The 26,943-nt window shown below is 48.4% G+C and overlaps 4 protein-coding genes and 1 long non-coding RNA gene across 7 annotated transcripts in view; 2 read left to right on the top strand and 3 right to left on the bottom strand.

The window, feature by feature from the left end:
* The window catches only part of mmp24 (matrix metallopeptidase 24), a 32,775-nt gene extending 27,397 nt beyond the window's left edge, over positions 1 to 5,378 (top strand). For both annotated transcript variants that reach the window (XM_028429522.1, XM_028429523.1), the window contains exon 10: positions 1,655 to 5,378. In XM_028429522.1, the coding sequence (XP_028285323.1) occupies positions 1,655 to 2,019 (365 nt within the window). In that variant the 3' untranslated portion in view covers positions 2,020 to 5,378. The remainder of the gene's footprint in view (positions 1 to 1,654) is intronic.
* Positions 5,379 to 8,785: 3,407 nt separating this feature from the next.
* Positions 8,786 to 11,847, bottom strand: LOC114450966 (uncharacterized). The gene is made up of 3 exons (XR_003672149.1): positions 11,542 to 11,847; positions 9,317 to 9,424; positions 8,786 to 9,220 (listed from the first exon to the last, which is right to left on the bottom strand). It is a non-coding gene; the product is annotated as an uncharacterized LOC114450966 (long non-coding RNA).
* Positions 11,848 to 12,658: 811 nt separating this feature from the next.
* Positions 12,659 to 16,081, top strand: eif6 (eukaryotic translation initiation factor 6). 2 transcript variants are annotated; one of them, XM_028429724.1, is made up of 7 exons: positions 12,659 to 12,757; positions 12,977 to 13,109; positions 14,323 to 14,408; positions 14,494 to 14,669; positions 14,747 to 14,923; positions 15,006 to 15,190; positions 15,605 to 16,081. In XM_028429724.1, the coding sequence occupies exons 2-7, from the start codon at positions 13,003 to 13,005 to the stop codon at positions 15,612 to 15,614; spliced, it is 741 nt and encodes a 246-aa protein (XP_028285525.1). In that variant the 5' UTR covers positions 12,659 to 12,757; positions 12,977 to 13,002; the 3' UTR covers positions 15,615 to 16,081. The 2 variants fall into 2 exon arrangements, with proteins under 2 accessions (XP_028285525.1, XP_028285524.1); XM_028429723.1 differs by having other exon boundaries at positions 12,674 to 12,843.
* Positions 16,082 to 16,268: 187 nt separating this feature from the next.
* map1lc3a (microtubule-associated protein 1 light chain 3 alpha) lies at positions 16,269 to 22,393 on the bottom strand. Its single transcript, XM_028429208.1, has 4 exons — positions 22,212 to 22,393; positions 19,814 to 19,869; positions 19,434 to 19,540; positions 16,269 to 17,520 (listed from the first exon to the last, which is right to left on the bottom strand). The coding sequence occupies exons 1-4, from the start codon at positions 22,249 to 22,251 to the stop codon at positions 17,358 to 17,360; spliced, it is 366 nt and encodes a 121-aa protein (XP_028285009.1). The 5' UTR covers positions 22,252 to 22,393; the 3' UTR covers positions 16,269 to 17,357.
* A 2,890-nt stretch (positions 22,394 to 25,283) lies between these two features.
* On the bottom strand, positions 25,284 to 26,666 carry dynlrb1 (dynein, light chain, roadblock-type 1). Its single transcript, XM_028429209.1, has 4 exons — positions 26,544 to 26,666; positions 26,186 to 26,261; positions 25,841 to 26,008; positions 25,284 to 25,498 (listed from the first exon to the last, which is right to left on the bottom strand). Exons 1-4 carry the CDS (start codon positions 26,544 to 26,546, stop codon positions 25,455 to 25,457), a joined length of 291 nt encoding a protein of 96 aa, XP_028285010.1. The 5' UTR covers positions 26,547 to 26,666; the 3' UTR covers positions 25,284 to 25,454.
* Positions 26,667 to 26,943: the final 277 nt, after the last annotated feature.

Consider the following 26,943-nt stretch of genomic DNA (forward strand, 5'->3'; position numbering starts at 1 on the left):
CCAGTGTTCCTGTCACATGACTCATAAGAAACAACACACACACACACAGACACACTGCTGCCTATCATCACTTCCTGCTTGCCGAGTGGTGACCTCATGACCTTGTGCTGCAGCAGACACCAGAGGCAGATCTCTGTGCACCACCATGACAGGAAAACACGGTCAGTCAGCTCAGTTGTTGATGAGCTGGCCTGCAGGGTGTGTGTGTGTGTGTGTGTGTCCGCTAACATGATTACACCACCACTAAGGCTTGTGGATCCCCCAGTGGTTGTCTCTGGTATTGCAGGTTAGGTCAGTAGACCAGAAGAATGGCTCAGCACAGGAGAGCCACCTCCTCAGGACAAGACTCAGCTGTTCACCTCCACCTCAGAGACAAAGGACACTCCTTTGAGGACAACAGTGTTCACATTTTAGACAGGGAGGAAAGGTGGTATAAAAGAGGAGTCAAGGAAGCATCTATGTTAAGCTGGAAAAACCTTCCCTTAACAGAGGTGGTGGCCTCAGACATCATCTTTCTACCACATACAATGCAGTGATTCCATCCATTCCCAGGAAGTTTGCACATACTCACAGTAAGAACAAAGGGCTGTCAACCAGTCCCCCTCCGACAGTTTCATAGTCGTTAGCCAGTCGTTAGACACACCTGGCCCAGTCAGCCAGAACATCACAGGTAAGTATGGAAACATTTAGTGCTATTGTTTTTAAGTTTTACCCAGACCCACCCACTGAGGTCTGTAACCACCTCCATGTTTCCCACCAAACAGTTAGAACTGATGAAGCTGCTTGGATGAGCAGAGAAACGTCTTCAAGAAAACTCTACAAGTCCAGACGCCTTGCTTCAACCTGCTCTACATATTATTATCACCTGGATGACTGAGAATCTTCATCAACACGTTTTGGCTCACTCTGTCTGTGAGGATGGACTCACTGTTGTATCCAGCCTCTAGTGGACACTGAAGGAACTGCAGTTTGTGATACTTGTGTTGGTCTCTGCTCTGGAAGGGGTGGGGCTTCACCTGACACAACAGATGATGCACAGTGCTGCGGGTCTATGAAGGGGTTAATTATCAGGCTTATTACACAAGCACTTATGAATATATATATATATATATATATACGTAAATCAATACCTGTCAAATGTGCTGTTCAATGGGCTTTGACAGTGAAAATCAGTCAGCCTCCAGGTTTTATTTGCACAGATCAGATATTTCTGCTTTACTAAAGGTCTGAAGACGTCTTGTTCTGTGAGGCTGTGTTTTTAGTCAGAGTGCGTCCCGTGTGTCTCTCAGGCATTGCATAACATCAGCCACTGCTGGGAACACAGAACCGTGGCTGCTTCAGACCGCCAGGTCACAATAGAGACGTTACAGCCTCTAATGAGCCGGCGCTCCACAGGGACGCCGTCACTCTGGAAACACGGCGGGGTCACCTGCTGTGGAGAGCCGTGGCGCTCCTGTAATGTCGAGTGTTTCTGACACCAAACCAGGACATTCATAAAAAAAAGATTTTTAACCCTCACAGTACAAAATCCAGCAGGATTGAAAAGCATGCTTCATGGCAGGAAAAAACTAAATTAACCCACTAATTCTCCTTTTTTTTCTTAACTGCCTCCTCTTCATCACCCCCCCCCCCCCCCCTCATCCTCCTCCCTCAGATTACACCTTCTTCTACAAGGGGAAGGACTACTGGAAGTTTGACAACCAGAAACTGACCGTGGAACCCGGATATCCAAAGTCCATCCTGCGTGACTGGATGGGCTGCGATCAGTCCGACATGGAGCGCTCCGGTGGCAGCGGTAACCGCGGAGGCCGGCAGCTGCCCCTTGACGACATGGACATCATGGTGACCATCAATGACGTCCCCACGACGGTCAACGCAATCGCCGTGGTGATTCCTTGCATCCTGTCGTTGTGCATCCTGGTGCTGGTCTACACGATTTTCCAGTTCAAAAACAAAGGCGTGCAGCAGAACACCATGACGCAGCACTACTACAAATACCCGGTGCAGGAGTGGGTATGACCATTCTGGAGAGGTCAAAGGTCATGAGGTGAAAGGGGTCCATCATTTACTAGCTAAAGGCTAGAAAAGGTAGCAAACACTGAAAGACGCTAATTGTGCTAGCTAGTTAAGCTAAGCTAAGCTCTGCAGGAGTAGATTTAGACTTTGGATCAAAACATGGCCGACGACCAAAGGGTCTGAGACGGACACACATTTCCTCGCTGCGTTCAGTGAAGTGAGAGCGTTTGAGGGAAAACGAACTTTTCTTCTGAGACCTACAACAACAACACAACACAACAACAGCAGCACTCTGCTTCTCAGTGAAACACAGGAGCAGGAAACGCTCCTCTAAGCCAGACGCCACCTCCAAGTGTGATGACTTCAATGGTTAAAAAACAGTTAAAATGTCAAACTTGAAGAAAAAACGTAGGTAGAAAGGCCATAAACCCAGGATCTGTCTGTGGATCCGTGAGTTCAGTTCAGTTTCTGTTTCAGTTGTTTGGAGATGAAAACTGTCAGAGGACCTTTTTCTCTTCTTCACTCATCACCATTAACACACAAACAACACAACGCGGCGCATTCTGATCAATAACAGCTGATCGTCTGCATAGAAAGACATCAACAGCCTTATCGGTGTGGAGACGTCTGCTGCACACAGGCGAAGGGCCGACGGTCAAACTGCTGAAAGTTTACTGTCCTCACAGTCTGATGTACACACATGCACACACACTCACCCACACTCTCACTCACACACACACACACACTCTCACACACACACTTTAGTGGTGTTCAGTAGGTCAGTTCCTTAACCATTTTTTAGCATGTAGCAGTGAAACATCACAAACAGCTGGTGATTTCTTTGCTGTCACTTTTCTACCAGCAGCTTCTATTTCAGCCACTTATTGATAGGTTATTGATAAGTTATTGACACGTGAGACTGTTGTTGGCTGCTAGCGGAGACTTTTCAAAACTCAAAGCTCCACGATGATGCAGAAAGAAAGACACAGGAAGTGAGGCCACTGTAAAAACAACTGTTCAGACTTTTCTGGAGACTTTTTCAGAGTTCTGACAATAAACGGCAGAAATCAGAGAATCAAAGAGAAACAATTTTATTCTTTAATCAAAAAGGTCAGACATGTTTTACAGTGGCCTGAATCCTCCTGTAGATTCAGAGCTCATGTGTGAAGGTCTTTTTATGGGAGCAGAGTCTGTGTTTAGGTTGTGCTGTGTCTTTTCTCGGAGGATACCTGTAGGAGGAGGTTTGAATGCAGAGCGTGTGTGTTAGTATTCAGGCTGCGGCGCGGCAACATCGAGCGAGCTTAATGAAGTGCTTCTGTTCGCGGAGCTGTAATCGGGGCCACTCGCCCTCCTCCTTCCCTTTAATCCTCCGTCTTTTCACGCTGTCCTCCTCTGATTCTCCATGTGCTCACAGCGTTTGACCTCCGCCTGAGTCTTCAGCTCAAACTTCAGATGAAGCTGCTTTAATTGTTTGTCAGAAGTGCCGACGTGTTTTGGTTCTGTGGGGTTTTAGAGCTCGTGGCTCTTCAGTCTGGATTTGTGTGTGGACTTTTGTCGGTGGACTTTTCAGGAGACGCTGGAATCAGCTTCACTCTGCCGTGCTGCTTTAACACACCTCCACTCTGCATGCTGAGGTGTAGGCACAGAAAGCTGTGGTTGGGTTTGAACACACCATCGTGGCTTGGTTACCATGGTTACAGCTCCCGCTGCTTATGATTTTTTGTCTGAGAAGACGAGTCGGGCTGATGGACCTTCCACTGAACAGTGATGGTTTATTGACAGTGCTCGCTCTTCCTGGCAGCATCTGATTGGCTGGGTCCTCTCACTGTGCACAGGACGCTCCATGATTTCAGACTGAACCAAGATGGCTGACAGAGGTGAAAAGTTCTGAGTCCTGTTAGGTGGCTGCACAGCAGCTGTGAAATGTAAAATGTGCTTTAATTAAACAGCAGCTGCTCATTTAAAAGCTTCTTGACATGACTCATAGCGGTTCACTCAGAGGCTGCTCGGCTCCCCCAGGACTCATGCAGTCCGCCTGCGTGACTTCCTGCCTCCGCCTGGAAGTCAGTGTTGATAGAGTGAACCTTTAATCGCTGGAGTGTTGGAGGCAAACTCTTTATCTTGTTTTTCTCAGTGATGCTGAGTGTGTTCTGAGACTGGTGAAGATTCAAAGTGATGCTCACTCCTCGCTCTTCTTCTCATTCCCTCGCTCTGTCCTGCAGTAATTGAATGTGTTCTCACTGCATATCCTCACACTTACCTGCTGTCGGCAGCATTCAGCGCCGATCGATGGCGCTCAATATCCAACTGGTGAAGGAAAGTCGAATGGATTCATTTCTATTGATCAGAATAAGATGTATTGATTCCTGATGTGGACGCACACACATGGTCACAAACAGCCATCAGCATCATGTGACCATCAGAAGCGGCTGACATCATGTGATGCAGACTTCTCCCTCTTGTGTCAGTGATGCGCTTCTGTCTTGGATTAAAGTCATTGTGTTCTGGTGATGTCACAGATCCATCTTCCAGGCTTCGGGCTCTGGGCTCGTTTGGACCCACAGGTGCTTCGGAGCAGTCGGCGTCCTGTGAGGAGCTGTCAGGTCGAGCCGTGACTGTTTTGGAGCTTTTCTGCTCATATTTTCCTCATAAAGTCACAAAGATCCTCTGCACACATGCTAAGTGCTACTAGCTAGCATTCACACATCCTCAGCAGATTGTTGTTTGTTTGATCTGGTTGGTTGTTTGTGTGTGACTGACAGATGGTTCATCCAATCAGCTGCAAGATATCCTTTTGAAATCACCACTGCAGTTTGCTGTTCCCGCATGTCACATCGGAGGGCGCTATAACACTGTAAGCATCAGCGTTTACATTAATGTGGGTGTTTGGCTTGAGGATCCTCAGGGCTGATTAACAGCTGATTGATTGATTTTGGATCGATATGATGCGATCATCAGAAAACAAGCCGACAGGAAATGAGGGTCAGGATAGAGGAGCCAATCAGAGAGGCCGTTCGTGGTTCACGGTTTGATTCGTTAGTTGTCTTCCTGAAGTTTGTCTGCGGGTGGAGCTAACATGTCTGTCAGAGCCGAGTTCTACCAGGTGACGTGGTGGCGGAGAGCTGATGCAGTCGGGTGGTGTCGGCTGTGGTTTGTGGTGATGTAGTGAGAGACGACAGGCGGCAGATTCCTCTGTGTGTGCTCGCCCTGCGGGGGGCGATCATCAAGCTAACACAGGGATTCCACACACACACTCACAGACACACACACTCACAGACACACACACACTCACAGACACACTCACAGACACACACGCACACAGACACACTCACAGACACACACACACAGACACACTCACAGACACACACACTCACAGACACTCACAAACACACTCGCAGACACACAGAAACACTCACACACAGAAACGCACACACACACTCACACAGACACACACTCACACAGACACACGCACTCACACAGACACACACTCTCTCTAACATCAGGTTTACTGCAGCCGACGTGCAGACACACTGAACTGCCCTTCGCATCTCCTTACACGTGGCTGCACTGATGCATTCTGGGATTAAGTGCCTTGCTCCAGGGCACGTCAGCAGTAGATGTTAGTGTTGGGAGATGCGCTCCTCACGCCGCTGTTTGGGGTTAAATCAGTGTTTTTTCCACGTTTCTATGACGATGAATGACTCCTGAGGCCGGGCTCACAAAGACCGATGCTCCTCAGTTACTGTCAACAGGAGGGGCTTGCTATGAATTCTGGGTAAATTAAGAGGGAAACATGGCTGCCTGCTTCAGAGTTCAGCTGTCCTCTGAAGTTCTAGTCTTCATTGATTGATTCATGCAGTAATTGCTTCTCAGCAGTTCACAGAGTGTGAAACGTGGTCTTTGTGGAACCGGCCTTGGTTCTCAAATCGTCCCGTCAGGCTGCTTCAGGACACTGGAGGAGCGAGCTCCGCTGGTGGAGGTTCCTGCAGTGTGATAACAGAGTGAGGAGTGATGAGGTGAAACAGTCTTCATCGCGTCCCGCGGAGGGGACGCTGTGTAAATATTGGTGAGATTTACAGAATAGCAGTTTACAGTGTTTTCAGCAGATGTCTGTGGAACAGGATGAAGGTACTTGAAGAAAACATATTGTAGTGATTATAACCTATGGAACGTAAAGACGAAGTATATGTACATGAGATTTTCTGTTTGTATCTATCCTGCTCACGGGGGGGGGGGGGGGGCAGACCTGGGACGAACCGCCTGTTGGATTTTTCTGCCTCGACTCCATCCTCGTCTTTCTTTGGACCGTTTACTTCACGTTACTGTGCGTCCTCACGTCAGCTTCAGTTTCACAAACGAAGGAAGAGACTCTGGTGCCACTGTGCCGGCAGAAAAATCCAACACGGCACAAAAAAGAGACAAAAGTGGTCAGAGTGTGTCCCGGGTCTGGTCATGTTCTGCTGGGTTCGGACAACAGTGAGTTGCCTTTAAAGTTGGACTCAGTTAGCGGGCGTGGCGGCGCCCAAACGGCACGGCGCTCGTCAGAGACAGAGACAAAAAACACACGACGACACAACCTGAGCCGCACAGCTGCTCTGGACATAGGACCAGGTGCCATAACATCAGGGTTCAGGTCGTGGTTGTGTTTTTAACGGAGAAACTTCTGGGTGAAGTCAGCGTGCTAACAACAAGCAGCGTGCTAACAACAAGCAGCAGCGTGCTAACAACAAGCAGCAGCATGCTAACAACAAGCAGCGTGCTAACAACAAGCAGCGAGCTAACAACAAGCAGCGTGCTAACAACAAGCAGCACGCTAACTACAAGCAGCACGCTAACAACAAGCAACGTGCTAACAACAAGCAGCAGCATGCTAACAACAAGCAGCGTGCTAACAACAAGCAGCGTGCTAACAACAAGCAGTGTGCTAACAACAAGCAGCGCACTAACAACAAGCAGTGTGCTAACAACAAGCAGTGCGCTGCAGCGTGCTAACAACAAGCAGTGCGCTGCAGCGAGCTAACAACAAGCAGCGTGCTAACCTGGTTTCTAGAGTTTCTGATCCAAAACCCCACGAAGCATTTTCACACTAACAGCCCACCAGTAATACTAAGACTTAGAGCCAGTTCCTGAGAAGTTAAATCCAACGGTGGACTGATGGTGGTCTCATGGTGGACTCACGGCGACTCGCTTGCCTTTCTGCCTTTGTGAACTACATCCTCCATGAATGTCGTCAAACGTTGCTTCTGTTCGCTCACATTCACCTCCAGGAGTCATTTCATGGTTTAAGGACTCTGACCCGTCTCTGACGAGCGCCCCTGCGTGTGGGGGCGTGGCCTCGTGTAGCTGAGTCTTCCTTTAACCTGTTGTTGCCTTTAGTTTCTAACGTTCTCTTTCTTAACGAAGTAAATAAGACGTAGGAGAGTAAAACATATCAGAGGTGTCTGGGCGGACTTCTGGGTTTACTGATTCTTTGGATAATGCCACTCGTACCACTCGTAGGAGACTTCATCAGAAATAGCTTTAAGAGAGATTCTGTTTGAGTTCCAGCCTTTTGTGTAAATACTGTCGGACTTTTGTTCGGTTTTTGGGTTTTTTGACTAAATGGGTTGATTATAAAATCAAAATGAAAAAAATGGGACCTCGGCTCACGTCTTCACTGATGCAGCTGTTTGCATCATGTCGACCTATCAGCTGATGTAAATAGACCCGGCAGGGTTTTGTATTAGTTTCTCTTATTTCAGCCCGTCACCACCATGTTTACTCAATAGGCATGTTTACGTTTATGACTTGAAGACTATAAATGCAGATTTATTTCTAAGGACAGAGGTTTATTATTTAAGATGTTAACATGACGCAGATGTTTTCTATGTTTGATTTTACTGTCTCACGCCAATTATATACGATGACACCACCTTCTGTTAACAATGACATGTCAATAAACGTGCAGACTTCATCCAGCGTCTGTCTTTGTGATGATGGACCAACATCTGTGTGTCTCTGTGTGTGTCTCTGTGTGTGTGTGTGTGTCTCTTTGTGTCTCTCTGTTGCCTGTTTTGTGTGTGTGTGTGTGTCTGTGTCTCTCTCTGTGTTGTGTGTGTGTGTCTCTGTTGCCTGTGTTGTGTGTGTGTCTCTCTCTCTCTGTGTGTCTCTTTGTGTGTCTCTCTCTGTGTGTGTCTCTTTGTGTCTCTCTCTGTGTTGTGTGTGTGTGTCTCTCCCTGTGTATGTGTCTCTGTGTGTGTGTGTCTCTCTGTGTGTGTGTGTCTCTCTGTGTTGTGTGTCTGTGTGTCTCTCTGTGCGTGTCTCTCTCTCTGTGTCTCTGTGTGTGTGTGTCTCTCTCTGTGTGTGTCTCTCTCTGTGTTGTGTGTTGTGTGTCTCTCTCTCTGTGTCTCTGTGTGTGTGTGTCTCTCTCTGTGTTGTGTGTTGTGTGTCTCTCTGTGTGTGTCTCTGTGTGTTGTGTGTCTCTGTGTGTGTGTGTCTCTCTCTGTGTGTGTCTCTTTGTGTCTCTCTCTGTGTGTGTGTGTCTCTCTCTGTGTGTGTCTCTCTCTGTGTTGTGTGTTGTGTGTGTCTCTCTCCACCCTCAGCGGTCTGACTGCTCCTGCAGCTCCATCAGTGTGGGAGCGTCTGCAGCGTGACGAGCAGCCTGAATGGACCGGCTGCTTCATGAAGCTGCCTGGTGGTGTTTTGCTGAAATGCTCCTTTAGGGAGGCGTAAGCTCCTCCTGTGGTGACCAGCAGTATGTTCGACCACCTGCACACAGGACACACACACATCTCCACAGTTTTTCTTTATTGGGTCCTAACATCGTGTGTTTGACTTCATCCACCCTAATGCAGGTGGTGTGTCGGAGCATGGAGGCTCTGATGTCTCCGTGATGCTCCCCATGTGTGGCTCTTTGAAGCACACGGACACCAGAGAGCTGAAGAACTTTAGTTCTGGGAACACCTTTAGAGCAGCAGTACACCTCAGTAATCAACACAAGGATTTCGTTGGCAGCTGAATTTTTGATTTTCGGGGGGGTCATGAATGCAGCATTTGGACCAGAAGTCCTAAAAGTCATCATGGTTCCATCCTCAATCGTCACTCACTGCTGCTGCTTCAGCTCCATCAGCTCCATCTTAGTACCAGTTAGTGCATGAGATCATGAAGCACATGTTGTCCACCCTCCTGTTTCCCATCCTGCACTGGGGCAGCTCTGCTGGTGTCTCTGTGGAAGCAGACATTTACTGTGAACACTGCTGCTGGTGTTCAGTGCTCTTTCAGATGAAGGGTGTGTGTGTGTGTGTGTGTGCGCAGCGTTTACCTGCAGCGGGTTGTTGCTCAGGTGTTTCAGAGTCCTGATGGGCCTCAGTTTTCTCCTGTTTCTCCTCCGCCTCCTTCTCATGACTCTGATCTCCTCCCATCGTCAGCTCTGCAGGACAAACACACAGAAAGACAGACAGTGTGTGTTAAATGTTAGCATGCTAAATGCTAACAAGTGGCTAAATGGGACTACAGACTGAATTAGCAGAATAATCAGGAAACATGAGAGACAGTGGAGCCATCATTTAAAGGTGAGAATAACAACAGTCTGAGACATGGAGAGAAAAGAGACGGCGAGCGATGGAGAGCCCCTGATAGTGAGGAAGACAGATGCAGATAGAGAGGAAGAGGACGGCGGCCATCAGCCTCTCCGGGGTTATCAGATCGGACATCTCTAATCCGTGCAGGACGCCAATCCAATCAGGCACAACACCATCAGTTCAGCGGACGCAGCTGATGGGATCATCTTACTCATCATGCTTAACACGATTGGCGCTCCATAATGCATGCTGGGAAATTACACTCCACCAGGACGAACAGTCAGGGCGAGCTGTCGCTGTAAAACTGTTTGACTTCAGTTTCTAATCGTTTGTTTCCTGCATCGTTTTGATATTAGAGTAGATCGAGGGCCTGACCTTTATCCCACATCCTAAATTTAACATCAGAGGGTTCAGGTTCTGCTGGAGGAGCAGCTGAACCAGAGCCGAGCACAGAGCCGGAGCAAAGAGGATGGAAACAGACAGTCGGAGCTGAAAATCCTGCAGCATGTGCAGAAACCTCCTCCTCCTCTGTCCCTCCGAGCAGAGCTGCTTGAACAGATCCTCAGACCTCACTGAGTGAGGATGTGTCGGATCCAGGATCTGGTCGTACGACACACACACGGAGGGGAGGGGGGCTCCAGGCTCTACAACCACCTCAGCACCTGAGAGACCAACCAGAAAAACTGCAGGTCCTCCAGAGTCCACTAGAGGCTGCCTCCAGGAGTGAGCCCACCCACAAAGAGCTTCATGTAGAGGAGGAGCAGTTCTGGTTTAAGGGTGTGACTGACCTGATCCGATCTGCAGCAGACCCTTTCATACCAGGCAGAATGTCTCAACAAGCTTCTCTGCCATTTTGTTGGCTACTGCACATGTGATATAGGCCTCAATGTAAAAACTGTCAGAATGCTACTTAAAAAACAATAATATCTGATATGAAACCATAGGACGAGGTGGAGCTGACCTGCAGGTCTGACCAGACCTGCGGCTTCGCTCATGAAGTTCAGAGCGGCGGCTCGGCCCTCCCAGCTGCCTGCACAGCACAGAGCTGGATAAAAATAGATCCCTGCTCTCAGATATTATTCCTCCTTATCTGCGCCGCTGCCCTCGTCACTTTGAAACAACCGAGGACTCACACGACTACACAAAAAGCAGGTGTGACCCACAGGGTGCCGGGGCTCAGAACCGCCTCCATGTCTGCACCGACTGCAGCTGCATGCAGGCAGCTGACGGCAGGGTGACATGTCACACATACACACACATACACACACACCACTCCCAACAGAGACACAACATGACGACAGACACACACAGAGACACCATGATGCACAGCATGGCTGGATATCGTCTTTGTGCCTTTGTTCGCTGACTCTCAGTGTGTGTGTGTGTGTGTGTTTTCTTTCCTTCAGTAATGAAACACTTTGGCTCCGCCCACCAGGAAGTGATGAAGATAAACAGTCTCAGCAGCAGATTAATTATTGCGGCCTGATGCCGTTCACAGAGACTCTTCATCCTCATCTTCATCCTCCCTCTGAGGTGAGGCAGACTCAGGACTCATGTACACCAGAGTTCTGTCATATTTACAGGACCAGCTGGTCCGTTGTTAAAGGCCTGAGTTTATCATGGTGTGTGTAACATCATGCTCATCAATCATCTGCTCATCAATCATCAATCATCAATCATCTGCTCATCAATCATCAATCATCTGCTCATCAATCATCTGCTCATCAATCATTAGTTACAGTGAAATATAATCAAATTAAATCCTGATCAATCAAACGCATTCAAACTGAATCACGCCTCGTGTGTGTGTGAGTGTGTGTGTGTGTGTGTGTGTGTGTGTGTGTGAGCCGCTGTGTGTCTGTCATGTTGCTGTTAGTGTGACATGTTCACAGCTCCGCCCACACACACGCAGACACACACCGGAACCTAAGCGGAGCTGCGGGAGCGCAGATGAGTCTCAGCCCACCTCATCGACCCCTCTGGACCCTCCGTCTCTGTCAGCCGCTGCTTCCGATTAGTGTGCGATGTTTCCAGGCAGAGAATCAGACCGACGTGTCGGCGTAGCGCTGGGCCGCGGAGATCCTGAGGCGCGACAGGAGGTATCACTCCGCGCGTTACGGTAGTGATCTCGGATTGTAACGTGTGACCATCCTCGTCAGTGAATGTCCCAGCTAACCCTGAGTCATGATGCTGAAGCCTGCACAGATCCTCACCCTCTGTTATGGAGAATGAACACATCAGAGGATTATTGACTGATCGATGATCGATGCGTCATGGCTACATTCTCTTCAGCCGTTGAGGGAAATAAAAGTAGGAGTGATACCTCTCGCTTGTCTCAGCTGCTCTTTGTCTCCTCCCCCTGCCCCTCCCCCCATCCTCCGTCCCTAACTGCAGTGACGTCACACAGGTGGCGAGCTAATGGAAGTGTCAACAAACAACACGTCATAGGGAGAGGGTGCTGTGATTGGCCGAGAGCGAAGATTTCTGTGCAGCTCGAGGACAGAGAAGAGGACGGCGGTTGCTATGCGAGTTGTTGAGGAGGGAAGAGAGTGAGGAGGACACACACACAGACACACACGCACAGACACACACAGACACACACACACACACTGAAACATGACAGGTGGTAAAGCAGCTGATTGGAGGAAATGTCTGGATCAATCAGTCCAAGCTCGATTCATATAGAAAAAACAAACACATAAATATAATAAACAATCTGAGCAACGATAGAACACAAATAATAAATAATACATTTAATATATACACGTGAAACATGTTAAATTATGATTAGAAACTACTACAGTATAGCATTGGAAAAAAAATAAAAAAAGAGAAATAAAAAAACATAAAAAAACATTCAAACAATAATAGAGACTAAAATATACCAATAATAATAATAATAATGTTTTATAAATAACATGTTTTATATTTTATAATATACAGACGGGCATTTTGTTGTGTTTATTTTCTGAATAGATTCGGAATGTGTTCTGTCATATTCACTGTGATATCTGGGTCAGAACCCGTGCTTTTATTTTGTAAACGTTACGTTCATTGATTTTTATACGCCGTGCGCTCGTGAGACGTTTTACGTCACTGCGTCCACTCTGAAGCGGAAGTGAGCACGTGGGTTTTTAAGGAAGGCGTCCCTCGCGTGTCTGCAGGCCACGAAGCGTCTCCAGGTAATTTCTGCTGTTTCCAGAACCTTCGGACTGAAGCGACATTAACCCGTTTGAAGCCGGAAGCGTCTGTTCACCACTAAGATCAGGTTAAACACGAGAGGTGTCCATTTAAACGGCTTAGCCACTAACGTCTGACAGCTAGCCCGTTAGCCTCGGAGCTAGCTGTGGTCGCTGTGTGTGGACCGTGAGGAAGAGTCACGGCTCGCTGCTGTGTTTCAGGATCAGACCGTCACCTCCTCCTCATCATGGCCGTGAGAGCGTCCTTCGAGAAGAACAACGAGATCGGCTGCTTCGCCAAGCTGACCAACACCTACTGCCTGGTGGCCATCGGCGGCTCGGAGAACTTCTACAGGTCAGTGCGGCTCGGTTCGGCCAGCGGTGTGAGCTCTGCTTCTGGCGGCATGGAGGCTAATGTTATCAGGTGGAAGCAGGTCAGATGAGGTGTGTCTGTGAGTGGAGCTGCTGCTGGACCCTCAGACTCAGGGTGAGGAAGAGGAGGCTCTGTGCAGAGCTGCTGGTCCCGGGCAGGGACAGCTGCTGGACTCTGTCTGCAGCGTCCACAGACATTTAACCGGACATGGTCCACACATGGACAGAGCTAGATCCAGACTCCATGATCCCCAAAGAAACAGATGCAGCACAGACTGAGAGCCACAGACACAGAGTCTGTTACTGTGAGAACACAGACCGCTTAGACCAGGGGTCTCAAACTCAACTTACCCGGGGGCCGAGTCTGGGTGAGGCTGGGCCGCATTAAGTATTCCACAAAAAAGGTTCAAATATTCCCCCAAAAGATACAACTGGTCCAATCTTCTCAATCTTTGTTAAAGGTCGGGGAGGAGGTCTCACTCTGATGCACTTTGTGTTAAATCAGTGTAACTTCTCTTTACAGTCCGATAGCAGCCGATCAGTTCGGCAGTTTCTCATTAAAACGAAGAATATGAATCATCTGAAGCTATAAAACATAAAAACATCAGCCAGTCCTCCGGGTGGACCCTGTAGGAGGATTGGCTGGTTGTCACTCTCTTCCTGCTCTGAGCACCATGATGGCCGACGTCACAGCCTGGTTGGAGGCGTGGCTTCAGGGTGAGCTCCGAGCGAACAGGGCGTGAGTTTACTTTGAAACCTGGCTGACTCACTGAGGTTTAAAACCTCCTCCCCGACCTTTAATAACAGGTCAGAATAGGGATGCAAATTATCGAGTAATTCATTAACTGATAGTTAATTGACCTTATCAATCGATTAAGGATTAATTGATAAGCAGCGATTCTCCCTCAGTTTCACCAAGATTAAAAGCTGAACACTGTTTTAAAGAACTCCTTAATGAGTGATCTGTACAGACAATGACCTTTATGTAGCTGGAATAACAAAACCAGTTATGAATAGACTACAACACGTCCAGCTGCTTTCACATGGAAATACGTTCACTGGCTCCTCACACCGCTGTTTGGACTGTGAGTTCGGGTGCGTATGAGGCGGCTTCTGGGTCCGGACCCGGACCACCTGTTGGTGACCTCTGCCCTACACTGACCTTATATACTGTGTGTGTCTGTGTGTGTCTGCAGTGTGTTTGAAGGAGAGCTGTCCGAAACCATCCCCGTGGTTCATGCTTCCATCGCAGGCTGCCGCATCATCGGAAGGATGTGTGTGGGTGAGCAGGACTTTCTTTGATCCTTGACTGCACCACCCGTGTTTACCTGTTAGACGAGCGCTTCCTGTTTCCCTCCTGTCGCCAGGCAACCGCCACGGCCTTCTGGTGCCAAACAACACGACAGACCAGGAGCTGCAGCACATCAGGAACTGTCTGCCAGACGCAGTGAGGATCCAGAGAGTGGAGGAGAGGCTGTCCGCTCTGGGGAACGTCATCGCCTGCAACGACTACGTGGCGCTGGTCCACCCTGACCTCGACAGAGTGAGGCGACACACACACCTGGTTCATCATTTGTAGTTGGTAAAGATAAATAAAGGTTTGCGCTCCGCCCCCGTCAGGAGACAGAGGAGATCCTCGCAGACACTCTGAAGGTGGAGGTCTTCCGTCAGACGATAGCGGAGCAGGTTCTTGTCGGCTCGTACTGCGCGTTCAGCAACCAGGGAGGCCTCGTCCACCCAAAGACATCCATAGAAGACCAGGACGAGCTGTCGTCTCTGCTACAGGTCCCCCTGGTGGTGAGTTGTGGGACTGTAGAAAACAGCCCGTTCACACACAGTTTGTTTATTTTGTCAACACTAAAGTTGACTTCCTGTCCAGGCCGGCACGGTGAACCGGGGCAGTGAGGTGATCGCGGCGGGGATGGTGGTCAACGACTGGTGTGCGTTCTGTGGGCTGGACACGACCAGCACCGAGCTGTCTGTCATCGAGAGCGTGTTCAGACTGAGCGACACGGCACAGCCCTCCGCCATCGCCACCACCATGAGGGACTCTCTGATCGACAGGTGACACACACACACACACACACACACACACACTCCGTCCCGTCTGCAGTCAGAGTGTGTGTTTAGAATCACTCAGGTGTTCAGACAGAGACTCTCTGAGTGTGGGTCATGTGACTGCTGCTCACAGTGACTCCATCATGGCGTCCTGCTGGCTGCTGAGGGAGTAAAGAGTGTTTTGCTGAATTATTTACTTTACGTATGGAGTGTGGAATTTAAACCCGTTTCAAGCAGTTGCTCACACATGATGCTTCTAAGGACCATCAGAAGGTTGAGTCTTCCGGTTTCCCTCCGAGTCTCTGGTGTCATATTTAAACCGCTCGCAGCGGCGGTGGATCTTGATGTTAAGCGGCCTCTCCCGCCTCCCAGGTTCCGGACACTGAGCTGATGTCTGTCTCCTCTCTGTGTCTCCCTCAGCATGGCGTAGAAGCTGCTGCGTCTCTGCTGCACCAAGCCAACATGCTGCCGGATCATTTCCTCCACTCTCTCCCTCCACCTGCACCTACCACCGTTCACACCTTTTCAAAACAGGCAGAGAAACATCGACGGCTCCTCATCTCCTCTTCGCTCCGTGTGCTGGGACTTTTTCTTGTTTGCTTTTTAAAGGACGGTGACGCCGCCGTGCTGAAACGTGTTTCGAATGATTAACGAGCTCCCTGATGCTAAACTGTGACGGGGAAAGGTTCCTGCAGCGTCCACGTCCAAGCTTCGCGTGAAGAAAGCTGACGATACCAGAAGCAGCAGTGTGATGTAAACCAGGCTGGTCCTGTCTCGTCTGTGATGTTTCTGCAGAGTTGTGTGTTTTTCCTCAATCTGTATGAAACGACTCAAACCGGACAGGACAGATTTTTTTCTCGTCTGTCTTGTAAAATAAAATGAATCGACCTCTTTTTATCCGTTGGAGACGTTTCTTTCTTACTGTAAAGCCGAAGCCTCTCCCAGCACGTCACTGTATGACGGTGGAGATAACGACCACATTAGGATAAGAAAAGATTCACCGGTCATCCAGTCTCTGCTAAAGAATGTTCTGCAGGTAGTTAAAACATCTGGTTCAGGTACAAACGGACGACGTGTTTTAAAGGCAACTTTTTTATTATTTATTGGCAAATGCTTTGAATTAAGTTGTAGCAATGCATCTATGTACACTTCTGCAAACAGTGACGACGTCAGGAAGCCTAAAGAAAACTAACACGGCCGGGATATATGAGGGTTCATACCACACAGGGTCTGCTGCTTCAAACATACATGTTTTCAGTTTTTGGTTTGGGGGGGCGGGCATCGAAAAATGAAAACTATCAATATACATTTGTTAAAAAAGAAAAACATGCGAGGTTTGTAGTGCATCACGACTATACAGAAGGCAGACGTACAGAGGAGCCCATACAAAAAGAATACAGATACAGAACGTCCTAAAACAACCGGCGCCAACGTTTATATTCCTGTTAGTTCATGTGCAAAAGAAGCTCGTTCAGTTCCTACAGTAAATACATTTTATTAACGATCAACTACGATCTGAGGAGGCGGCGCCCTCACAGCTGACGGCTGATGTCAGAGGGCCTCAGGCGGCTGAGCTCAGAGCAGGATCAGAAGCATGCTGTGATGACTCCTCCTCGCCGCCGCCGCCTTTACGCTGATCCAGCGAGTTGAATGATTTGCTGGAGTGGAGCAGGTGCGTGTCAAGATATTGTGCTTACAGGCAGCGTGAGGCTAGTAGGGCTAATGCTAATGCCCCCCCCCCCCTGTTAGGGTATGTGTAGTGGGGGGGGGTGATATGATGAAGAGAGGCGTGAGGGGGAAATATTGCACGTGTGACCTGTAAGTGACGGAGCCTGATTGTCAGCTGCAGGTGGAGCTTCAGGCTGAACGTGTGATGACGGGGTTAAAACTTTATCTGTCGTAGAGGCGGGGCGGAGCTGAGCTGTCTATCAACTCGTCAGCTGAGCCTCAGATTCCATCCTGATCAGCTTCTCTAGTGTGTGTGTAGTGTTACGGAGGAAAAACCAGACAATCAATGGTGGAACTTGGACTGTGAAGAGAGGCGTGAGGGGTGAAAGAGAAACGCACACGGCCTCTCCTCTGTACTGACCCAATGAACAGGGGGTCCACAGAGAGGGAGCGGGACGCCTGAGGATGCCCCGCCCTCCCCTCCTCCCCCTCCCTCCCTCCCTCCCTAGCAGCCGAAGGTCTCCTGCGAGGCGTAGACCATGTAGAGGAAGCCGTCCTCGTCCCTCTCCCGCTCGTAGATCTCAGAGATGGGTGTGGACACCGACACCATGCTGTGCTGGTTGACCAGCAGGAAGAAGGCCTGCGTAGGGTTCAGCTGCAGACGGCGCCTGCAGGGGGAGGAAGCGGGTGAGGATGATGAGAGAGGGACAGAGCAGCTGTGATGACCTGCCTGGTTCTGATTTCTACAGATAACCTGAGCCTAATGTTTGTGGCACTAAGGCTTCCTGTTTGAGGTCACATGACCTCGGCTGCAGGTGCAGAGCTCAGATTTAAACGTGTAGCGTTAAGTTTCTTCACATGAAGCACAACGTTACTGTACACGATGTTTGAGGCTGACAGTCCTGGTTCAGCGCTGACGGTCTGTACAGCAGGACTGAGGCTATGACCTGACGGGGCACAGCTGTGCTGGGCTGAGGGAGCTTGTGAGATCAAGTATTAATAACGTAATAACCTGGTTTTGTCAGCATGCAGAGCCCTCTGACTGTTGGTGTGAGTGTTGTACTACATGTTGGCTTCGTCCAATCAGAGCTCTGCTTCCAGCTGAGAGACCTCTAACACAGAATAGGGTGTAAAGTTCAGCTTCTCCTCATCGTGTGGCGTGTTACAGATGGTCATGTATCATGCTCCATCTGCTACCTGAGGTTCCACCAGCTGCAGCAGCCCTCACACAGATTTTACAAGGACAATCTGCACTGACGTGTCCTGACCACTGACAGTAAAAACTATGGACAGAGCTTCTGTGACGTCACCCGTTTGTTTCTGAAGAGCCACTCTGAGGCTCCGGGACGTGCTGACCGCCGCCATGTTGGCAGCGTCACGTCCGGAAAAACTCCAAATATGGACAAAGAGGGGGAGCACGAGTGGAGTTTTGGGGGGCGGGCGATCGTGGAAGCAGGAAACTCACGCTGTGATACGTCAACTGTCTGTTACTCAAGCGGCAACGCCCATAATTATGCGTAATTTTAAGTCCGAATATAATTGAAACGAGTGAGTTGTAAAAAAAATTCACCCCTCGGACAATCGACACTAGAAGAGAACTGTAAACATGTTCTTTTCTGCTGTGAAGTCGGCCATTTTAACATGGGAGTCTATGGGAAATGACTCGCTCCTGGAGCCAGCCCCCAGTGGCTGCGGCGTGCATTACAAGTTTTGACACTTCCGAAGGCTGCCGCTTGGTCCTGACAGACACGCACAGAGTGACTGGAGGCTGACTGGTGGACCCACAGAGAGGTTCTGACCAATAGCAGCAGCAGGTGATGTCAGGTGTCTGTGAGCTCAGCGGAGGCTGGACAGGTGTTTGTGAGGAGTGTGACTGAAGTTTTGATGCCTTTGTTTCCAGTGAGTCTGAACCAGCGCTGTGTGCGGCTCCATGGTGTAGGATGAATAAACTTCCTCTGAGCCACTCTACATAACAGCATCATTATGTTATTACCTCATCATGAATCAGGCTGATGTTTTATTGAAGTTAAAAGGCTCAGAGACAGAAGGACAGTTTCTTTACGTAGACCTGACTCTGCTCAGTTTGAGAAGAACCTGAAGTCTTTCTGACAGACCTGTGTGCACAACATGAATATAAATGGATTAGAACTGATCTGAGCTCTGCAGGAAGCTGCTTTGAAGCTCTTACAGTGGCGGCCTGTCGGCGTCCGTATTGATTATAACATGATCTTATGTCAAGCATCTGTAGAAATGAACACCACGTACAGCGTGATGCGTTCAAGGACCATTGGAACTGTTTCTGTTGCTGCTGTGACTGTGCTTTGGGGTCAGTTTAGTTTTAAAGGGTTTAAATAAACCTCACTGTGAGCTGGGATCATCATTTATAAAAACAGACTGAAGGACGTGAAGTCAACGCAGCGCCACAGGATTTCTGTCTCAGCTCCATGTTGCCTCATTTTTAGCTCACTTTCTCACGTTTCACCTCCTCCTCTGAGTCTCCTCTTTCCCTCCTCACTCTCCACCCCCGGCCTTCATCTTTGGGTCAACGCTCCTATCAGTGTCCTATCTTGTGTGTGGTTACCTGATGATCTTGACCAGCTCGCTCATGTTGACGTGGTCAGGAACCAGGAACTTGGTCTTGTCCAGGACGGGCAGCTGCTTCTCTCCCTTATACCGCTCAATGATCACCTGCAGACACACACAGACACACACTGCCAGTCAGGCTGTTGACCTTTGAGACAGCTGAACCTCCTCAAACCTGATGCTAGTCAAAGTATTTGTTAAAGTGGCCTTCACATAAAATATGGAATAATTGCCTTTAGGCCTCAGTAGCCATTGCAAGAGCTAACAAAGCTAATGCTACGTATAACTGAAGCTGCGCTTCGTTCAGGCATCTGGAAGCTTCTGGTTCTGTGTAATAACTGTTTCAAAGTAACTCGGTGAAGATGAGGTGTGACTCACTGGGATCTTGTTGGGGTGCTGCTCACGGATCTGCTGGACCTCTTTGCATCGGTCAGCTGTGGGAAAAGACACAGAGTCAACAACAGGCTGGTATCAGGAGCAGACTCTCAGCTCGTCTTCAGCAGATATGTGACTCCCTCAGGCTGTTTGTTTAAATCATCACACGTGGAACCATGCACACTGCAGGAGTCCGCTCTGTTTGGACTCTGTGAATTTATCCGACTTTAAATATGACGTAGTTTTTATTCATTGGGTGGTTCCAGTCACATCAGTTCACACAGGCTCCTCGGCTTTACTGTATGCAGACTGACCATGCCTAATGTTGTCTCTCTGTGACAGCACACTGCAACACTGGACCTGTGAGCCACATCCAGCCAATGAGAGTCCAGCATCAGAATTAGAAACTGTCAGGTCAGAGTTCATTCCTGCCCCTTAACACACACACAGGAAGTGAAGCTACCAGCAGCGTGTCAGTGTCTCCTGACCCAGCTCCAATGATGGCTGAACCGTCTTTGTGTCCATGTTAGCCACGGCCCCCCAGCCACCAGGAGTAACCACACAAACGGAGCGCTCGCCTCTGTGATGGCTGCTGTTCTCAAACACGCCACAGCCACCCCGTCATCTTTAACCTCTGCTGTGAAGTGTGCCGAGCGCTTTACTGCAGCGCAGCAGCGTTCATCAGTCAGGCAGGTTATTCTACCATCAAGCCACCATCAGCTGATTGATGACAGGAAATAAAAATAAGAAACGGACATTTTAGACATGTTTGAAGGCTGATTTGATGTAAGCTGGAACCAGGTTGTGGAATCAGTTCACACATTTGCATATTGATTGTGTGTCACTGTAATCGCTGCATTTACACACACACACTCTGCTCCCTGTAAAGAACCTACTGCCCCATTTTGGAAGAAATCCTTCTTTTAAACACGCAGAGGGTTCAAAGCTCAGGTGGTGCTGAGGGTGGAGTGTGAAAGGCTCCTTTGTTTGGGTCTGTGGATGTTTTTTTTAACACCAGCTGTATGAACGGTCTGAGCTACAATTTAAGCCTGTTTACCCTGGAAAATCACTACATCATTGTGATGCTTAGGTTCAATAACCTCAGAATGTAAACAGCTACTGCGCCGCCCGGTGGACCGTCTGACCTGAAGTAATCTTATACTTTAAACCCAAACAGAGACACGCTGCTCATCCTGCGTCTCAAGACACATGTGACCAACAGAGGGCGCTAAAAAAAATCCCTTCTCATCGTATTCTCTGCTCCTGCTTCATGCTAGCTGTGTATTATAAGTGTTTTAAAGCCATTATTATGCACATGTTACAAAGTCAGTTAACTCTATATGTGCTCAACCAGCTGAGCAAGGTGTCCTGGTGAGACTAGTGTTCATATGAAGCCAGTGTATGTGTGCATTCGCGCTGTAGTAACCTTGTACATGCTGCACTGGTATATGTGTGACCGGGTCAGGTGCTCCTTGTTGCACGTGTGCCTGAGTTAAAAGTGCACCAGTGACCTGGGATTAACCCTTTCATTGTGCACATAAGACTGACCCTGTGCAGAGGCAACCTACTTATCTGTGTACAAAGGTGAGCAGCACAGTACCACGTGTGTTTGTGTGATGATGTGTCTTTGTGCGGACCTTTGTTATCGCACAATATTCAAGACAAAGCCACACCCATAATTATTATTATTATTATTATTATATGTGCTGTAAAGTTGGACAGTTTAACCTGGCTGAGCCTCTTTGTTGTGTAATAACAGCCGCTGAAGGACCAACACCCCATGATAAGGCAGGTCAGTGAGTCCAGGTGGCTCCGGTCAGTTAACCCTGTGAGCGCAGCGCTTCCTCCGCCCCTGCTGCTGTTGCTTCACCCGGCCTCTCTGTGTTATGCAATGGGGGGGGGGGGCTGTCTGTAGCTTCGAATGACAACATAAATCACTGAACACGTGTACCGGGATCATGTGTCCGCACATGTTGTTTTCCTTTCTGCATGCACTGCTGACACAGTCCTAGCTGCTCCAGTTGTGTAAATGCATGCTAATGGCAGCCCGAGCTAGCTTCAGGGCTATCCGGGCTAATGTCTCAGTGACCCAGATGGCCCTTTAAACAGAGGCCGGGAGACAGCCTGTAACATTATTACATGGTTATTACACAGGTTTAACGGCTGACTTTACACCCACCACACTTAATAACACGCACTTCACTAGCTGTGAGCTAGTGCTGCTTGGATCTGTTGCTAGCTTAGTCCCAGCTAGCTAGACACTGCTAGCGGCTACAATAACAACAGACACAATGTAAGCACACTTGTCAACAGACGCGCAGAGCTAGGCGGCTAACAGGCCGGCTAACCGAAGCTCTCGGCCAAGCTAACGTTAGCTATCCGAACAACAGAGCGCTCTCACCGAATGTCCTCCGCTGCTTGAAGGGTCTGTCGGACGGCATGGCTGGCACGGTTATCACGGGCGTAGTCTGATGGAGAGGCTGCAGTAACGGCGGCTCACAGCTCGGTGTGTGTGTGTGTCTCTGTTCAGTCTGAAGCTCAACAGATCCGGACACACAAAGCCCGTAAACCCAGGAGCTGACGTCATCCGGTGGATTTAAAGGAGACGTTCACTAAATATTCTTTATTAACAATAACATCACTGTTATTACCTACAGGTAATAACCGACCTACAGGTAATAACCGACCTACAGGTAATAACCTACCTACAGGTAATAACTTACCTACAGGTAATAACCGACCTACAGGTAATAACTTACCTACAGGTAATAACCGCAGGATGTATTATAATACACTTATTAACAGGATCATGATTGTGCCGCTCGGTTCTGACAGAAAATGATCATCAGGATGTTTTTACTGTGTGTGTGTGTCTGTGTTTGTGTGTCTGTGTGTTTGTGTGTGTGTGTGTGTCTGTGTGTGTGTGTGTGTGTTTGTTTGTCTGTGTGTGTTTGTTTGTGTGTGTGTGTCTGTGTGTTTGTTTGTGTGTGTCTGTGTGTTTGTTTGTGTGTGTGGCTGTGTGTGTTTGTGTGTGTCTGTGTGTGTTACTCCACATATTCATAACATGTTCAAAGCTACATGAAAGACTCAAAACAACAACACTACTGTAGTAGTGCAGCCACAAACTCCTACAAAGCAACACAATTCAGTACAAAAGATAATTAAGTAATTGAATGGTTAATTAAATATTAGTCAGAAAATAACAACATGCAGTGTTTAGATGAAGGTGCCCCCCCCCCTTTGGAAAGCTGAGTTCAGTTTCTGCAGCCACACCTGATCACTGCCACACCTGATCACTGCTACACCTGATCACTGCCACACCTGATCACTGCCACACCTGATCACTGCTACACCTGATCACTGCCACACCTGATCACTGCCACACCTGATCACTGCTACACCTGATCACTGCCACACCTGATCACTGCTACACCTGATCACTGCTACACCTGATCCCTGCCACACCTGATCACTGCTACACCTGATCACTGCCACACCTGATCACTGCCACACCTGATCACTGCTACACCTGATCACTGCCACACCTGATCACTGCCACACCTGTCCTCAATCAGGGAATCACTTAAACAGGACCTGCCTGAAGGAGCAGACCAACAGATCCTCGACAGCTGAGATCTGCCAGTCTGGCACAGGTTCTAAAGGTCTGGGACCACTGGGAGCCATTATCCACAAACAGAAAACATGGAACAGTGCTGGAGCTTCCCAGGAGAGGCCGGCGACGGCTCGTCCAAGCGGTCACAGAAGACACCAGAACATCCACAGACCCGCAGGTCTCCCTCACAGTTCAGGTCAGTGTTCATGACCCCACCATGATTAGTCCATGGGCCAGACCAGATGTTGGTTCCACTCGAGGTGGCAAAGGTTGTTTATACTGTTTGAAAAGCTTCCTGTCTGTAGTCCACATGTGGTGTGACGACCCTGTTGAAGTCACAGCTGAATGATTGTTATCGGTGTGACAGCCCCCTCCCCTGATGGGAAAAATGTATTTGTGTAATGTACGGTGTCACATAATGTAAACAGTTACAGCACTTAATAACAGCAGCATGGGATAAACAGTACACCGTGTTATTAAAGATGAAGCATTGTTGCTTAGAATAGAATAAAATGGAATAGATGGATATTCATCCCAAGCTGGCAAATTTCACTGTTGCGGCAGCAAAGTACAGCAGAATAAAAATATACCTCCAACGGTAAAAATTAAACAGTATAAACACTATTTACAGCAAGATAAAAAATAAACACAGGTGCAGAAGCAAAAATGTGCAACTTGTAATGCAGGTATAAATATGTCTAAATCAGATTGTGCCATTTGGTGTGAAATGATATGATATACAAGGACAAGTGTGCTAAACCTTGTGAAAACCTGTCCCTCACAGCAGTGAGTCTGTGTTCTCAGAGAGGAGATGAGAGATTATCCTACATCAAATGTGGCTCCCCAGCACAGAGCTGGCCTTTATCCTTCAGTCTCCTCCTGTCTGCTGCCGAGGTGCTGCTGCTCCGGCAGACCACTCCATGAAAGATGGCAGGTGCCTCCACAGAGTCATCAAAAGTCCTCAGGAGCGGTCCCTGCACTCCAAAGGACCTGAGTCTCCTCAGGGGGTGGAGTCTGCTCTGGCCCTTTGTGCAGCTGTACTGTAGTCATAGTTCAGATATATAAAAAGCTATTATTCATTTAAGCTGCGTGGTTGTAGCCTCACTGAGATCAATAATGACCACATATTGCCATTGATTTGACTGAATGTGGTCTGCTTCCTCAGAACAGCTGTCTGCCTGATATAAGGCTGAAACCAGCCCCTCAGAATGAATATGGATGAATAAACCCTCAGGACCATGCCTGCACTGCGGGGTTTGTATTTGGTAGCTCTCGTACTTCCTGATGCCACAGGACTAAGTCAGAAGATGATGTAGGCAGAAAAATGTGTGATTAAAAGTTTGAAGAGCTCCAGTGTCCACAGCACTTAGTATTCATAAAAGAGCTTGAATGAAAGCTCAGAGTCCTCTTTAAAATGATACTAACACAATACTATAAATCACTGAAATCTGTCCTTAACCAGGGCCAACACCAGCCGACACCGGTCCATGGACTAACCATTGTAGTTGAACAGCTGTTGTAGTGACCTCCAGTGGTGGAACGTTCTTTAATTTTAACAATGAATCAAGTGACTGAAAGGAGAAACGGTGACTTTAAGCAGACACCTCTGACTCCTCTGGGCTCTGCGATCGTAGCCTCTCGGTTCAGTAGCTTGTGGACTCTAACCCTAACAGATCTGTGGAGCTAAACGGTGACACTGACGAGGACTCCACATAAACGACAGCGCTGCTTTTCAGCTGCTACACGTGTAAATAAAGGCGGGTCTGATAAATACAGTGATGACTGCAGCTTTAAGTTTAGTCTCTGATAAAAACATCAGTGAAGAGCTTTGATAGCTTCGTCTGAAGAAGAAACGATGAGGCCATTTTAACTTTTTTAATTTGAAACAAATCAACAGGAAGCTGTCGGGAGAGCAGAGTTTCTAACATCCAACAAAACAATAAATAACCAACAGAATAAAACCCTTCTGCTGTGTTTTTAATTGAAAGACGGGCATAAAGGGTGAAGACGTGGACTGCAGCAGCTTCAGATTCAATCCGAGGGGTTCTGAATTACGATCAGGAAATAATCCTTATCTGTGAAGACAAACCAGATTTAAACATTACACCACCTGAGCTGATTATTTATAAAGCATGTTAACAAAGTATTACTAAACCAGATGAGAGCATAGGTCCTGCAGTACTGGTGCCTGTATGTTGTATAGTGCAGCTGAATGAATTGAAATGATAACATTTGGATGTACTTTTAGTGCAGGGATGATAAATCACAGGTCCAGTCACCTGCAGTTCAGAGCACATGGAGTGTGAGTGACAGTGTTTCCTACAGCATGAATGTGTTTCCATGTTGTTTCACTGCAGTCTGTGTGTTTAATGGCTTTAATGTTCCAGCTGCCCCTGTTTGCACGGACAGGCCTCTACCTGGCGCGATCATGATCTCGTTCTTCTTGGAGCGCACGCGCAGGAAGGTCAGGTCGTTCTGGGGGTCCATGTCTCGTATGGTGCTCCTGGCCTTCATCACCAGCTGGTGGATCAGTGCGGCGTACTGCACCGTGCTGGAGTTATCCAGGGTGGTCTTGATGGGGATTCCTGGAGGGGAAGAGAAGAAAGGTCTGTTTACACGCTGAATGAACTACGATGGTGGAGACAATGCAAATTGTAAACGGCAGAGATGACAGTGTTCTGGTTGCATCTTATAAAACGATTTATAGCAAACAGAAACACAACAAAAGAAGCCCGTGTGTGGCTCGTAGGAAGTCATTTTACCCTCCGAGTTGGCGATGATGATTCCCTGGACCCCCTTCTGACTCTGGATCCTCTTCAGAGTTTCCTCCACTTCAGCCTGAAACACAATTTAACAACAATGAATCCATTTCCCAGTCTGTCTTCTGCACCACAGCAGCATCACAACACGCATCAGAGGACTCGACCAGCTGCCAGCACCGTTAACACGATAACACAAAAACAGCGGAGCTGCACTGGCAACGCCCGGCTAGCATCAGGCTAGCATCAGGCTAGCTACAGTTAGCGCTCCATAAGCATCCTTCCTATAAAGCTACACACTGGCAGTGACGGAATATTCACCCACGTATTCATTACACGTGAAACACGTCTAACATCTCACCATTGTGAACGTGTGAGGAGGAATGTGTGTCGGAATCTGTTCTCTTCGCTCCGCTAACAACAGCTAACAACTCCGTTTGGTTGCTGGGGGAAGAAAACAACTTCCGGGTCACGTGTCGCAGTGTCGCGTTCAGGGTCTGAGTAAAAATGTGGGATTTCTTTGATTTGCCTCCATAACCAACTCAAAATAAAAAGTGTAACTGTTAAACACCCGTTCATAGTTTATATATAGTTACAGCGAGGTCTGCGCCTTTTTAAATGTTCTTTAACATTTGCGTGACGCACTGTAAAATATTCTGTGGTGTCAGATGTCCCCGTCTCACCCTGTGGGGTTTTTCTCCTAACTGGTCTCATGATGCAGCCTCCACCAGAATTACATGAGCACGTCTGTGTGTTTCAGT

The sequence above is a fragment of the Parambassis ranga genome, chromosome 18 (assembly GCF_900634625.1).
Source record: "Parambassis ranga chromosome 18, fParRan2.1, whole genome shotgun sequence".
NCBI classification, from domain to species: domain Eukaryota; kingdom Metazoa; phylum Chordata; class Actinopteri; family Ambassidae; genus Parambassis; species Parambassis ranga.

What these genes read in the sequence shown, in the direction of transcription:
- eif6 (XM_028429724.1), top strand. Translation starts at nt 13,003, where the DNA reads ATGGCCGTGAGAGCGTCCTTCGAGAAGAACAACGAGATCGGCTGCTTC. An exon ending in TCCACCCTGACCTCGACAGA is followed by an intron (nt 14,670 to 14,746) that starts GTGAGGCGACAC and finishes CGCCCCCGTCAG; the next exon opens with GAGACAGAGGAGATCCTCGC. An exon ending in TGCTACAGGTCCCCCTGGTG is followed by an intron (nt 14,924 to 15,005) that starts GTGAGTTGTGGG and finishes CTTCCTGTCCAG; the next exon opens with GCCGGCACGGTGAACCGGGG.
- map1lc3a (XM_028429208.1), bottom strand. Translation starts at nt 22,251, where the DNA reads ATGCCGTCCGACAGACCCTTCAAGCAGCGGAGGACATTCG. An exon ending in AGCACCCCAACAAGATCCCA is followed by an intron (nt 19,541 to 19,813) that starts GTGAGTCACACC and finishes GTGTGTCTGCAG; the next exon opens with GTGATCATTGAGCGGTATAA. An exon ending in GAGCTGGTCAAGATCATCAG is followed by an intron (nt 17,521 to 19,433) that starts GTAACCACACAC and finishes CTCCCCCTGCAG; the next exon opens with GCGCCGTCTGCAGCTGAACC.
- dynlrb1 (XM_028429209.1), bottom strand. An exon ending in CATCATCGCCAACTCGGAGG is followed by an intron (nt 26,009 to 26,185) that starts GTAAAATGACTT and finishes CTTCCCCTCCAG; the next exon opens with GAATCCCCATCAAGACCACC. An exon ending in CGAGATCATGATCGCGCCAG is followed by an intron (nt 25,499 to 25,840) that starts GTAGAGGCCTGT and finishes TTGTCTTCACAG; the next exon opens with ATAAGGATTATTTCCTGATC.